This window comes from Malaya genurostris, chromosome 3, assembly GCF_030247185.1.
Source record: "Malaya genurostris strain Urasoe2022 chromosome 3, Malgen_1.1, whole genome shotgun sequence".
In the NCBI taxonomy this organism is placed as follows: Eukaryota; Metazoa; Arthropoda; class Insecta; order Diptera; family Culicidae; genus Malaya; species Malaya genurostris.
In genome coordinates, this window is record NC_080572.1 from 72,603,413 (window position 1) to 72,619,184 (window position 15,772).

The following is a 15,772-nucleotide window of genomic DNA, read 5'->3' on the forward strand; positions in this document are numbered from 1 at the left end:
TTTTCAAAAGATCCAAAACTTACTATTTTCCATATCGAGCCACCCCACGCACACTGATAATGTCCAAAATAATACCATTTGAATTGCTATTGATCGATTTATCAATCGAACAAAACAATTTTTTTTGTGCTGATCACGTGTGCATTGATAATTTCAAAACCAGGATGCGAGAATTGAAATCAACAAACCGTCGTATCGAACGCAGTTTACTCGACCCTCGCCGATGGTCCGTCAACCGAACGGTTCGAAACAGATTGCTTCGCCGAACACCGAGCACAGAACACCTTCGCATTAAACGAGGGAATAGTTTTCGAACCTATCGCATGCTTACGCTCGGTGAACATTTTTGAGAAAATTTGCAGAAGCATCGGCGTTCGGTTCGCAATTTACCACCACTGCACATATCATCCTGTACTTCCGAAACCAAAAGTCGGATCCAAATCAAATTCAGGAATCTTGTATGGGAGCAAAGGACTTTTCATATGAATCTAAGTTTGTAGAAAACGGTCAAGCCATCTTCGAGAAAACTGAGTTAAATTATTTGTAACACACACACACAATGCCATGAAAAGTAATACTGTACACAGTCTATTTGATACACAGAAACAATTACATACAACAGGAAAATTTATCTAAAGTTTGAGTGAAAAGGAAAATCGCGTTGTTGAAACTAATTTTTTATCCTTATCAGCCTGTAATCCCGAAAATATATCCGACAGGGTTCTTTGGAATTGAAAGATCTTTCATTTGAACCTGAGATTATGATAATTGGCCGAGTGGTCCTTGAGAAAATTGAGTTCACTTTTTTACTTTTTTGATGTGGAACACATCTTTATTTTCTATATAGGGGTGCAAATCAGAAGCTCAGGGAAAAATACACGTAGAAATGTGGTCAGGTTTTAAACACTCACAGCTCTGTTTATTTTGCATCAATTATTAATATTATTTCATCATTTGATTGGAAATATTTCTAAGTTTCGATTTGAATGTATCAACGTATTTTCAATTATAAATGATTGAAATTTTGATTATTAGCGATCAGTGTCCTATTTTGTCTTCTAAAAATCTCCGGCTTATCGGATTTCCCTGCTATAGACGACGGTTTTGAAGGAGTAAGCGACATATCAGAGGGAACAACAGCGAAGCTGTTGGAAGCACGCGAATCTATACATAGAAGCGAAATTATAGCTAACGTTTCAGTCCTACGCGTAGCATGCTAGAGGTAGGTTGTTGCTAGATAGCAAGACAAAAAGTGACATAGAACGATTTGAAGCTTTAATTGGTATGTTCTGATCTTGTGTAATGCAAGCTCGGATGAAATTCCATGTTATGTCGTTTCACCTGAGAAATTGACAATACCCCAGGGTAAATTTTGTGTGCTTAAGATTAATTTCTAATTTATATAAGATGAACTCGATTGATGATGAGAAAAAGTTTATCGCTTCAACCGAAATCGCAGAATGGTAGAGAAACTTAACGCTATAAAAATAACTACTTGAATACAAAGCTTGAACACAAGCTTGACGAAGAGAAGCTTTAAGGTGACCATGGAAGCGAGCCACAAATGGCAACCAAGAAACCACCTACCCTCCCATTCCACTTTCCGCTATTTTACCCTGATCTGGATGTAAACAAACCATAAAACACATTTTTTCTACGCGTAGGACTAAATATGTTGCGTAGAATTGCTACTGCAATTTGGTGACATAATCACTCATCGTATTGATATATGTTTATGATAAACTATCAACTCTGAAGAATGATTCGTGCAAAACTTTTTCGGACCTTCATTAGAAGGTTTCTTCTTAGAATGTTATTATTTTTCGCTCACCTCAACATTTAAACTGCTGTTTATAGCTCTATGACATAAGTAAGCTTTATGAAATACTTTTGAGTTGTTCTTCACCGGTAAACTTATCCTCTGATCTAAACATTTTATCATAAAACCTTTAAATAACTCACAGTTCTGGTTTTGAAAATTTTACAAAAAATCACGATAAAAAGTTTGCTTTAGTATTGGTAATACCACCCTTTTATATTGGCAGTGATACCATACATAATTAGAGAAAAAAACCTTACAATGCAATAAAAATGGCATTATTTTCAATTAGTCGCTAATTAAAATATTTAAATTTACGGATCAAAACTACTTTCGTACGTCACCATCTAAAATTTAAATATTTTTTTAAATAAACGATAACATTTCCCTTATTTTCATTTCAAACATTGCTTCCCCTCCAAGTTATCCGCAACCCTGTTGTCTTATTTACCGTCGCTATGGAATGCAAAAAATACACAAACAGTTCAAGTATTGCAATCCTTTCAAAATGCCTCGTCCATCTAAGAAGAGGAAAGCAGCGTTCATTCGCGAAAATCAATAGAAAAATAGATGGAATACGTTGATACAGTGTGTTTTGGTTAGTGAGTATGTGCGGGACTCATCAGTTCAAACAGTGGAAGAACTGCAGAAGTGCCGGTTCAAAACAATACCACGGAATTTAGAAACTGTACTGGATCCAATAATTTGGTATCAATAGGTAAAGTTCTAAAATATTTTCGTCAATATATGAAATTATATCTTTAAATGTGCATGACAAATCTTTTCAGAGCAAATAGCCGATTTGTCATCAAGCCCTTTCGTCAAGTGCCACTTGAATGTTCTCTGGAAAAGGTTGCTTTCCTATCCGAAAACGATGATGTTGTCGACAAATTGGAAAATGTAAAATTTGTTGGTTTGTATTTTTTTAATATAGGAGCTTCATATTCAAAAAATAAAATTTATATAAAAAGCTATTGCAACAGAGTTTGTTCTGATTTCGTGTTACTATACTTAATCCATCAATGTAACAGCTTCCTTTTTACTTTGTAATGTGAGAAAAACGCCAAGAACCAAGCGAAGGCAAACAGTAAACTATCTTCTTTGGCACAATCATTATATTCTTTTGGTCGCACGATTGCAATTTGTTAACTCCAGAATGAGCATGAATATGAGATAAGTCCACTCTGTTCTGCTAGGTGATTTGAATAGTTTCAATGTTTACATTTTGTTCTTGCATCTGTATTCCTTTCAGCACACAAATATTGTTATTTCATTTTTCTCTATTCACAAATACTATTATTATATGAAAAAGTATTGTTTCACCAAAACTTTTCCATTTATTTTCCTTGGCTTCTGTCCACGGTCACCTTAATATTCAAATCCGTATCGCAAGTATGTACAAAGATATAATTGCATACATTTGGGATATTGGTGTAATTTCGTTGGCTATAAAACAAATACAAATTAAGACAAACGATGTTTAATGTTGGTTCCTATTCACGATCAATCTAAGCAGACTCTCGTGCAACTGCGGATTCAAAAGTGTGAGGATTGATTGTAGATCATTAGAAATTTTGGTTGCCTTGTTCCACATCAATGGCTCGAACAACCCCATGGGGCTGATCCTTGTAGTTTTTTTTGTGTATTTTACCCCTTTCCTCTAGAACAACCAGTTGGATTCAGATAAAAATGAATAGCAGGATAAGGGACTTTCATTTGAATCTAAACGGTTCAGCGATTTTTGAGAAAACTGAGAAGTTAAATGCAGATAAAACTCAATAGCAGGTTATAGTACCAAGATATCGTTCACTAAAATCAACATATTTTTGAAACATACACAAACATACCTTTGCTTATTTCGATGAACTGATTCGAAAGGTATATGACAATCGAATCGAAAGTTGATTTTCTCAGTGATTGCATAACCTTTATGCATAAGAAAGGTAGAAAGGTTTGATATCACTGCACAAAATGTCATGAAAAAGAATGTTTTACGCAGTCTTTTAAGTGATGTACACAGTTTTCAAATGCGTATTAAAAATCATGTTTCACTTTACTTCCAAACAGCGCTTCATCATGAAGCGTGATAGACTTTAGCTGGTATTACAACGAGGCATCTAAATTTTGTTTTGGTTTTCGAGGTCAATCGAGACAGAAATTGTCAAACAGCAAATTTAGAAATAAAAATGTTCTTAGCTCAAAATGTATAAACAATGGTTTTCTGTCTGACAAAAAGATCTTTTATTTGGAACTAGTTTGAACAAAAGTGGTCCAGCCATCTCTGAGATCTACGCCCTTTTGTTCTGTGCTCACTTACATACTTTTTTTCGCTGATCCTCGGCAAAATAATTGCCGAAATTTGTACCGCCGAGTACTAAGGAGTATTACCGGAATTACCTGCAAAAAGTTTACTGTCTGTTCGGCATAGATTTACTAATTACACAGCCTAGTGTTTGGAAATCGTCTCGAAAAAATGTATAATTACTGAGAATCGCGGCAATCCAAAATTTGTTAACTGTCAATTATTGCCGAACTTGTCAGCAGAAGTTTTGCTGTCAGCTCGGCAAAAGTTATCAAGATGGAATCATGAATTCCCGAGTCATCAATAATCGAAAAAAGGAAAGATTTTTCTTTATGTTTGTATGAAATTAATATCACAAGAGCTAATGTTGTAGAAAGGGGTATTTTATTGATGTTCATTTCAATTCAAACAAAATTAGGTATCAATATTTCATTTTATTTCCGTATAAACATACAGAAAATATACATTATATCTAACGGGTGACAACTAAAATTTTGGAATTTCTTCCTCAAGCTGTTAAAAAAAGACAAACATATATAAAGAAGATCTGATTTATTGAAATTAATGATAGAAGATTTGATTTATTGAAATTAAAACGGTCCGTAATCGGATGTTCGGCGAAGCTTCCGTTTGATGTCGGAACAGGAGCGTTGTACGGCCTTCATGTCAATTTTGCGAATGCATCTCTTGATTCTTCCAATCAACTGTTTGCAATTCGTGGCTCTCCAGTTATTTTTGTATACCAAGGAGCTCAAACCCACGAAGAAATTTTCAATTAGGCGACACTGATGTAGATTTATCGGGTTGTGGTTTTTGGGTACAAATGGGATCGAATGGGTATTCAGGAACGATTATGTTTTTTGGCGCAATGCGATGATGCTTTATCCGGCCAAAACACGTATTGTCCAGTAGCATGATGTTTTTGAAGAAACGGGATCAAAATTATCTTCAAACATTCGTTCTGGTACACATCTTGATTGATTGCAAACCAGAGGGCTTGAACCATGACTTAGAAATACCTTTCTCGGAAATGGCAACATCACCTTCTGTTCGAACTTCTGTTTAAACTTATATTTTAAGTTAGAAGGTGCAATAGAACTATCCCTCGAATAGTATCGATCCGGGAATCTACGTCTTCGAAAGAGGGAAATAACTTTCGTCATCCAAAATAAAACCTTTTCCGGAATAATTTTTGATCAACCACCGGCACTGGGACTTCAGCGTTGAAATCTGTGCGTCAGTATATTCCGGGGCTCGTGTCTTCTTTCGGCACTTTATTCTGAGTCTTTTCAATGTTTTGCAGATTTACTGGTGAGAACAGTTGAACTTTCTTGATGCATCCCGTTGCCTCAGTGAATCCTTGTTGTTGAATGCACGAGAAAGAGAACGAAGTCCTTTTGCGTCCATAATTTTGGCGGGTCTTCCACTAACTTTCTTGCGAGCAGTTATTGGGCATCTTAGGATATGGTAAGAGTCGAAGCCGCAACATTTTGGCTTTTAAAATTTTGTACCGTATACTTTTTGCCGAGATTTCTCTGCAGTTCGTAGAACTGTACAACGCGCTCGCGGAATACTTCTTGTTTCGACGGTATTTTGAGCAAAACTGAGCAAGCATAAACAAAACAGAAAATACTAGCAGAAAGAGGAGAGAGAGAGATAGAGATAGAGAGAGCTAACACATACACACTCTTCTTTATTTCTGAGCTCGTTTGTTGTTAAGCATACAGGCCTCGAAAAAATTCCAAAATTTTAGATGCCACCCGTCAGCCGAATTTCGGCAAAAGATAACGCATATTTAGAAATTTCGGCAAACGCATTTGCCGACGTCGGGATAATTGTTAATCACCGATGAATTCAGCACAAGATTTTTCCAAATCTCAGTAAAAAGGTATGCTTTGCCGAAATATTAGTAAATCTACTTAACAAATCTGGGAAAACATAATATTGATTACTGGAGCAATCAGTAAAATTGTGTAATATCGATCTGAGTCGGTATTATACTTTTCCGAGATCGAGAATTGGGTTTTAGTGTGTTGACCAATCAATCAATGTCCTGAAATTGTTTACCCTGCACAGTAAAGTGTAAAAACTTTCTTTTTTCCATCCGACCAGAACCAATTTAAAGGGGAACTCCGAACCAACTACTCAATGTCGGACTCGGTCAATTACAAATACCGGGCGCTGGTAATACAGCACCCGAAGCTCAACCACAGTGGCGAGTACATGTGCTCGGTACAAACGTACGAATCGTTCGATCGTAAGGCTGCTCGATTTCAAATCGTCGGTAAGTATATCCCTCTCAGTACCCTCGCAGTCTTTCAGCTTCCCGTAATAGGCGAAGATTGATGAGGTAGATTATTTTCGTACCTTCTATACTCCAATTTGATTCATTCTGTTGATTTTGCTGCCTCGAATGTTTGATGCTGCTACTGCTAACTGTTAGTTCCGGAGAAGGCGCTGCTACTTCACTATGAGAACGATGCTGAAAAGGAAAATATGCTGCTGATCAAGTGTAGCGTGTTTATGATTTATCCCGAACCGAATCTGGTGCTAGTGTAAGTAGAAAGGAGCTGGTTTCTTTGTTCTTTATTCTATACAAAAGGTAAATAAATTTGCTAAAGTGTATCTAAAAATCATGGATGCACCATGGTATGAGTCTTGAATGCTTAGGCGGAATAAAATTTTATTTTGTGGTATGAATTGTTTTCAAAGCTCACAGGGGGCAGCAAACATCTGTTTGCTGAATCAAAATGTTTTCAGGTTAGATAAAACACTCTCAATCAAGTTCCAATTATATTAAACAATCATAGCAATATACATAATGTTTGAAAATTAATTTTTGGAAAGTTGGTCAGAGCATAATTTTTATCTAGTGCCTAAAAGATTTAGGATGATGATGATGATGATGGTCCCGTCTCATACCCCTACAAAGGGGTGAGCTGGACGATTTATCTAAATGATAATAAATATTGCATCACATATTTTAACCAGTTAACTAAACATAAAACGATCTGGTTAATCCAGCAGGTATAGATTCTCCTTCTAAAGTACAACTGAGAACAAGAAAACATTCAAATATTTCCGATTTACTATCCAGGATCATTCAAGAAAATTTCCAACCCGGGAAGATCCTTGAACAAATCAGGAATCGAACCCGATATCTTTGTCAGTATCAGACAGTAATTCACCTGGCCCTTCCCGCCGGACCAGTTCATCGCTACACACATCAGCTACGATGGAGTAACGAGACTGCGGATGAGCAGAGCCAAGCCCAATTCCATCAACAACTTCCGATCCTTATTATTTCCGAAATATAATCAATAAATAATTCATCAAATCTTACAAAGTTAAGATTCGATCTCGACACGTAGAATGCTAAAGCTCTCAAAAATAAAAGAGAACATATCCAGTTTCAGTCATATTCAATTTCCAGATTGCCTCTACCTGCTTTGCGCGCGCGAGGCTCATACTTTTGTAGACAACTCATTTTTTTTTAACTAAACAAATTATTAAAAATCCATCATCATCATACAGAACATAACAACCTAATGCGTCTTACTTGAAAAAAAAAAAACAAAAATAAAATAAATACAATCTTCGTCATTTTACACAGAGAAAAATGTACTATAAATCGAAGCTACTTTAATAAATACATGAAGTTAATTTTGAAATTCACAAAAGAGAAAAAAAATTATTAGGTTTTGCACGAACATGACATAACCTCACAGAAATAAACAGAATGAACTTTTTTTGACAGTCGACGTGTACTTGTTTACAGTTTAAAAGTTCATCAGAAGTTCTTCGTTCAAATGTAAAAATTGCAAGTCGCCTCACACTCAACAGATTCATACATATATCGCTCCTTGATGCTGGAAACACATACAGGGCAATCTTTTTAGTTATTTTCACTGTGGAATACGTTTTTAACAGGCACTTTTTCGTCATTTTTTCAATGTTTAACTTGCAGTCGCAAAACAAAACAAGTACACGGCAACTGTCAAAGATGAACTTGATTCATCGGCAGTTCATTTGTGTCGTCATCGTGCAAAACCTAATTAGGTTTTGCACGATGACGACACAAATGAACTGCCGATGAATCAAGTTCATCTTTGACAGTTGCCGTGTACTTGTTTTGTTTTGTGACTGCAAGGTAAAAATTGAAAAATGACGAAAAAGTTCCTGTTAAAAAAAAATTCCACAGTGAAAATAACTAAAAAAGATTGACCTGTATGTGTTTCCAGCATCAAGGAGCGATATATGTATAAATCTGTTGAGTGTGAGGTGACTTGCAATTTTTACATTCGAACGATTAACTTCTGATGAACTTTTAAACTGTAAACAAGTACACGTCGACTGTCAAAATAAGTTCATTCTGTTCATTTTGTGAGGTTATGGCATGTTCGTGCAAAACCTAATAGCTGCTGAATTTGCTCTTAGTTTTTTTAACCGTCACTGCTAACCTCAATCGGATGAACACATTTTGACAGTTCAGCGGTACTGTTTGTAAACAGACTTTTTTTCTGTTTGTCTGTTGACAAACGGATGAGAACGTTCACGGTCCATATTGCCTAAGTAGTTTCAAAACATTTGTCAACGATTCGATACAGTTCGTTTCAGAGACTTTTTAAATAAAAGTGGCTAGTTGTGAAGTGTAAAAATGCTTATTTGCGATGTGGTCCTCGATTTTATTTAAGCTTGTTTGTAAACAGTACCGCTGAACTGTCAAGGATGAATTTTTGTTCATTTGTGACGTCATGATAAAAAATCTACTTGCATATCAGTACTATATGGAAAATCGGCATGTCGACAAAAAGACGGTCAAAGATTTATTTCCGACTTATTATATTTATTGCGCTACTCAATGTTAAATCTTGGTATTATTACATGAAATATCGGTAATACACCTTTGCTATTCCAATATTGCAACAAATGAAATTATTGAAATTTGCACTGAATGGGACTGACATGCGAGTACTTTGCATATGGGACAGACATCAGTTGATACTTTTTTCACATTTTGCTGAACAAACCCTCAACTTTTATTGCAATTTCTGAGAGTATATTGAGGATAGATTTCATTCCTCCCGATATCTCAAAATTGGCGAAAATCGATATGGGACTGATATGCGAGTATTGGCAGTATACTTCACATAAGTATTACAACAGTTATATGGATAAAAATCAGATACGTTTTCACGTACCATTGAAGTGAGGATTTTTGTGAGTGATAGTTAATGCACAAAAAATCCCTTGGTTTCTTTCAAAAATAATTTTGTATAGAATACCACAGTATTATTTATGAGAAAGGCATCATTACACCACTAGGTGGATTAAATCAGATTTTATCTTTTGTGATCACTGTTCCTGAGTTTTCATGAACCATTATAATTGGACGATATTCATCGGGAAGCTCTGCCAGTGGTAATGTTCCTATCCACTCGACGGTCAGCAGCAGCAACGACAACTTTGTAGACTTTGTCGGCGTTCTGCTCCGGTTTAATTGCACTGCACTGTTTTATTGAAAATTCAATGCAACTAATCAGAAACTACAAGAAAATATGATCATTCGCTATTCGTTAGGCTTTTCAAATGATGCTTTTCGTCAAATTTGATTCGAAATTTGAACAACCAAGTATTTGTTGAACATGACAACTGCTTATGTTTCTCCATAAATTCTGAAAACTCTGTGGAACTGTGAAACAATTTTGCATGACAAAAAAAATTTCTTCTTTAAATAACTTTTATTTATTGTGTTTAATATTCATTTTATTCACAAACAGATGACAGTCTTCCAATTCATGCGTTCTTTTTCAGGGTTCGTCAAAACATGTCACAAAGTTAGTATTTGCTACAACCGTTGCATACCAAACATATTTTAGTTCAATACAAATGAGTTTAAATGTTAATTTTGTTGGAAACTGAACATAAATTGTTTTTGTCACATTCTTTATACAGACGAGTCATTTATGAACTTTAACAAACCGTTACCAAACTGAGCATAGGGATTTGAGTAATATTATAATATGCAATATGCAGTATTTGTGTCATTCTACTTCAGAATAGAAGGGAATCGATAGATGACTGAATGGTTTAAGTGAAACAGATGACAAAATGCGAAACAAAGATAAGAACAAATGGTAAAAACAAACATACTATCACTACTTTCGGCATTCCGATGACATTTTAGTCACTTTTGTTATCACTACTGATAGTGATTCGTTTCTGTAGCTTGCTGTATTCCTCAGTCAATCGATCGTATTCACGGTTCAAACTCTCGGACTGGGACTTCATAGCTTCCTTGTCTTTGCGTTCGCGGGCCAGCTCGTTCTCCAACTCGACAATGCGTTTTTTCATCTCATCCACCTTTGACGAAATATAGTATTATTTTCTGTAAATTAGCATGATATCCAATGTAACTTACATTAGCGTCATCGTCTATGGGAGCAGATGGTTTTGGTTTGTCTCCGTCCTGTTCCTCTTTCTTCTGCTGTGACAAAAGACTACGAGCAGCAGCAGTGGCACTTTGTGCCTGTTTCATAGATGCTTCTGATTGAGCCAGAAGTTGAGCCTGCGTTGTGATTAGAGAAACTAGGCGACGTATGACCAATGAAAGGAAGATCGCAAAGCCGGAAATATAAAAGTTACGTTGGGCGCGGAATAGTCTCATACTGTGCTGCATGCCTACATTCAAATGATGTTCCTCTGCTGGATCTGCTGGCATTTTAAGAAAACATGTAAAACTATAGTATCTGTACCGACTGTGTTCTTTCAAATCAACAACTATTCATAACGCCAGGACATTAGATCGCTAATTCTTCGCACAGGGTAAAGGTCAACTTTTTATGAGCGAAGCGTGATGAAATGTTGAGCAATGACGTGGAAATGAGATTTGGGATCAATAACAGATGACTCACCAGTATGCGAGTATTTCCGCATCTCTCGGATAGCTTCCAGCAAGAACAGAACCAATACAAAAAGCAGCAGGTAGAAATATGTATGCGCTTGTCTACTCAGCATCTCCAGGAACCGGGATTTGAAGAATCGCTGCCATCGCTTGGGGCTTGCCACAGGTAGAACCAGTAGCAAAACGATTACGATTTCGACGTACAGAAATGAGGCTATTAGGCTCCACACAAGACTCATCGTATCTCCAGGTTTTACTTACTGCAAGCGAATATTTAGGCTGGCACTTCTAAAAATAGAATTCACCTTAATGGAAAAATCGGACCCGGTATGTTTCTCAATATACTAATGCTACCCTAAAGGTACTTGTTTTATAACTTACCTCCTTTCTCAACTAATATTAACAAAATTGTTGATCACTTTACGAGCTTAAAATACAATTTTGAAAACAAGTTCTATTTTCTTTCGATAAGAATTCAATGTAAAAACGCAACCTCTTTCAAAATGACGACAGCGATGAATGTTCTCCGTCTTTCTGTTTTCGGAAGCTTTTGTACGTGAGAGTTGAGCGAATATTTTCGTTCAACATGACGTTTCATCAGTTTTTTCAAAGGGTCTTGCATATGACGAAAAGAGACCGTCCGAAGCATTTCGCTTTGTGCGAGGAAGAAAAATGAATAAAAATACGTGTACCATGAATATGCGTTAGTTGTGTGCATGGTTTAAATTGACGTTTCGCTTCGAATTATGCTGGCGATAGTCTGATTCATCGAAATTCCGTTGCTATAAACGTGTTCACTGCGTCCAAGAACCCAGTAAATTCGAACATCGGACGCATCGTGCACGAAAGCTTTTGATTGCGTTTCGAGCTTACATAGTGTATCGGTAGAACAAAAGAGTGAAGATATACCAAAGCAGAGAGCGGATATCCAATACTCAGGTGATGAGATATATCGGGGTTGGATTTCCAACCCCGAACATAGGGCCAGAGTCTTTCTGGCCCTAAGAGGCGAATGACCTTAAGATTAAAGCCTCTATGATGGAATCAAAAGAATTTTAACACTCTTTCACACCCTATCGGGGAGACGTCGGTTCGAAAATGCCTTGTTTGATATTCCTTCGCTCTGTTTCTCTAGCGATACATAATGTAAACATAAAGCTTTTTTAGGTCGACGCGATTGATGCAAATGGTGCAGAATCGTCCGATGACGGGCCGATCGAAGCGCTACAATCGGCCCTATATCGTGCTCAATCGGTCCGATAATCGGCCCGTTGATCGGGCCGATGCGGGTCGACAACATCCACCGGGAAGTGATACCCCACGAGTAATAAAATTAACAATTCACGCGTTTTTGAATAACAATTAATGAACAATCTGTAAACATCCACTTCGGAGAGTTTTTTCAGCTGTATTTATTAAGCATAATGGGTTAGTATTATGACGCCAAGGGCATTTTCTTATAATTATTTAAAACGATAACTTGATTATGTAGTGGCTGGTTGTTCCAATCCCCTGCCTGTCTCAATCGAAACTAACAAGATATTTTTGCTGTCACTAACTTTTTCGGTGTCCCTTCCCCCCTTTTCTACTCCGTTTTCCACAACATTTTACTATCTATGTTTCTTTCATCTCTTCGGAAACATCACCATCATCGCTCATGGAAAGCCGCTTCAGTCGATGATAAACATGCGGGTCACCCACCGGGTCCTCGTAGCCTCGGTGTGTTTCCCGCGGACCCACAGAAGGATGCGCAACCTCCGATAAGTTTCCACGTTCCAGTTTCCAACCAGTTTTCATCACCAACGCCCACGGAGAACCACTCCCATCGATGGGAAGCACGCGGGCCACCCGCCGATTCTTGAGACCCCGGGGTGTTTCTCGCGGGCCCACAAGGACAAACATGCGACCATTATTATTACATGGAGTACCTATTCCTATATTGAGCTTGAAAAATAGTGTCAAAAATTTCAAGCTTTGACCTAAAATGACGATGCAAAATACGTAAATAACGTTTAAATTTATCCATTATATTGGTTTTGCTAACCGATGGCCGTACCAATTTACTATTCCGATACCTGAAATAGTCATCAGAAAATCTGAAAATAAACTTGTACTAATTTCTCTATTAGTGATTACGAGAGAGCATTATTGCGCCGCTAGGTGGATTTTTTTTTGAAAGAGTGTAATAATAAATTTTTCTACAATATTTTCTATACGGTAATGTCGCATTGTGGTCACAGTGATCGAAGAATGTTCTATATATTCTATACATCATGTTTTTTTTTATCATCATTGCTTTGTTCTCAGATTTCACGAACAAATCGCAAGCATCATACTTTTTTCGAACATGGAAGTAGTAAGAGAGTAAAATGTCAAATTCATGAACGCCAAAATAGTAGCACTGTGCACCTATACAATTGACATGATATGTTCAATGTGATGTCGTGCGATGGCGTAGTTGAACTGAAGCAGACCCTGTCAACTTCGATCGAAATCAATCTTCAGTTCAACAACGCCATCGCACGGCATCACATTCAACATATCATGTCAATTGTATGGGCGCGCAGTGCTGCTATTTTGGCGCACACGAATTTGACATTTCTCTCCCCTACTTCTATGTACGAGATTCGATGCGGACTCGTCTGAGGGCACCATGCTCGCTAAAAAGGATGTTGCCAGTGATTTGTTCGTGAAATGTGAGAGCTGGATATCTTGTTAATATGATGCCTTTGACTGAAGACTGCTTTCTATCTAAGCTGACAGGGTGTGATATGTTTCAAGGAAGACAGGTCATCGTTTTTCTGTATACCAGTGAAATACGACCTCTTCAAGACTTTGTTCGAGCCCCGACCTGGAAGGATTCGTACACTCAGAAAAATAAGATGGTAACAGCTACTATATGGGAGGTTAGTTTAACCATACAAGTATAGTGGTTTTCAGCACACAATAAAATCAGATGATGTTAACAATATGCAAGCTCACTTTTACTATGAATGGTTTTGGCTCTAGAATAGTAGCATTGAACTGGTATATGGTATGAATAACTACAATTGGACTAACTAACTAACTAACTAACAATTGGAATGTTTAGCATAACCGTCAAAGCATCGTATTTTTACATTGTACTTATTGTTTTAACTATTGCTATGGTATTTTGGACATTTCACTTCTGGTTCTTTCGAAACACGAAAATCTGGTTAATTTGGCAATGGGAAAGATCATTCGAACATACAAAAATGTTCAAAATGTTATGTTAATTGAAATTTCGATGCAAAAATAATAAGAATACATTGAAACCTGCTTTATTTTTCTAATACATTTTTCACTGATTTAACATTATATATAAACTTTTTCTATAAAATTTAAAAAAAATATTTGTAAGAGTTTGTTTTTTAACGCTTGTAGGTATTCAAAATTATCAACTCGTTGCTCTCTTTAACATGTTTCTGTTATGAAATCGTTCGGGTTTTTTACCAGCGAATTTCTTAAGGAATAATACTGTTCCTATAAAAGTGTAGAAGACACGTTATATAAAAATTACTAATAGAAGTATTTACACAGAAGCTTAACGGAAAACTCAGCAAATTTTACGGATATTATTTCCGAAAAACCTTCCATATCCGCTAAAGATATTCATGTGCCGAGTGTTTACGATGCTCCGAATAAAGCTCTCCATGTTTTGAAACAATTTGTAACCTTTTTCCTTTATCATTGTTTCTTATGCAATTTACTCACCTGCAATACCAATGCTGAAGTACAACCAAATACAAATAATAATACCCCTAAGTCCCATACAAACGAACCGCCAATGTTTGGTTCACAGCCTGAACAAGCAAGCCTAGCTAATTACTCCCTTCTGTTGCGATAGTTTGAAAATGTGGAAGGAGATCGCTTCTGGCAACGCTTTATGCTAGTTGCTACGGCGCAAAACAAATTTGTTTGTTTATGTTTTCCGTTGCTGTATTGCAACAAATTCAAAGGTACACTCCAGCTAATCGATGGATGAAGAATTGCGATATATTTTGGCAGTGCGTGGAACATGGGTACGATTCGTATACGTACCACGGAAACAGCGATTAGCGCTCTACACGATAAAATAAAAGTTAAAAGAGAAACAAATGCAAGCTGTGTATGCGTTTTCCCAATAGTCACTCATCTATGCGTGACCCAGACAAATTGATTATAGCACGAACGGTGGCAGACACAGCAGTTTTTCTCTCACAATGGATAAACTTATTAATTGAATTATTTTCTATTAGTATTATGACGTAAAGGTTCCCCGCATTTAGCAGATGTTGGAAAAATTCCTACTCCTCTGACGGGAGTGATTTGCAATGAGAAGAACGGGTGGCTACCATCACGATTCGGTGAACAGTGCCGACATTCTAACATGTAATACTGAGCAATTCCCGAAAAGCCAAGGAGCAAATTTCTGAAAAACCAAGGAGGACAAAAAACAAAATCCGATATGGAATAACCATATCTCATGCACAACAACATAGTTCAAGTTTATTTTCCACTACAATAAACAGTAACCATGGTGAATTTGTTCTTACCCTTCAGTGTTGCTAGTTTTATAGAAAACTCGTTAAAGTACATTGTCACTCTGACAGTGTATCATGACAGTGTACCGCACGATGCAAAATGTGTCCTTGAAAATTTGTCGAAGTATTCCGTATTATAATTTGTATTTGGTACAACTGCGCCTTATTACAAAATTAAACACTAATACAAGATATTGCGATTT

At 36.7% G+C, this 15,772-nt stretch overlaps 2 protein-coding genes across 4 annotated transcripts in view; one reads left to right on the forward strand and one right to left on the reverse strand.

Moving 5' to 3' along the window:
* LOC131435414 (uncharacterized) overlaps positions 1-8,142 on the forward strand; it is a 43,021-nt gene extending 34,879 nt beyond the window's left edge. The window contains exons 4-5 of one of the 2 annotated variants that reach the window (XM_058603273.1): positions 6,234-6,405; positions 6,565-8,142. In XM_058603273.1, the coding sequence (XP_058459256.1) occupies positions 6,234-6,405; positions 6,565-6,680 (288 nt within the window). In that variant the 3' untranslated portion in view covers positions 6,681-8,142. The remainder of the gene's footprint in view (positions 1-6,233; positions 6,406-6,564) is intronic. The other variant, XM_058603271.1, reaches the window with a different exon arrangement.
* Positions 8,143-9,843: 1,701 nt separating this feature from the next.
* LOC131435413 (B-cell receptor-associated protein 31) lies at positions 9,844-11,591 on the reverse strand. Of its 2 annotated transcripts, none has more exons than XM_058603269.1 (4): positions 11,407-11,591; positions 11,036-11,313; positions 10,543-10,835; positions 9,844-10,484 (listed from the first exon to the last, which is right to left on the reverse strand). In XM_058603269.1, the coding sequence occupies exons 2-4, from the start codon at positions 11,262-11,264 to the stop codon at positions 10,305-10,307; spliced, it is 702 nt and encodes a 233-aa protein (XP_058459252.1). In that variant the 5' UTR covers positions 11,265-11,313; positions 11,407-11,591; the 3' UTR covers positions 9,844-10,304. The 2 variants fall into 2 exon arrangements, with proteins under 2 accessions (XP_058459252.1, XP_058459253.1); XM_058603270.1 differs by having other exon boundaries at positions 10,543-10,832; positions 11,407-11,585.
* Between the last annotated feature and the right edge of the window lie 4,181 nt (positions 11,592-15,772).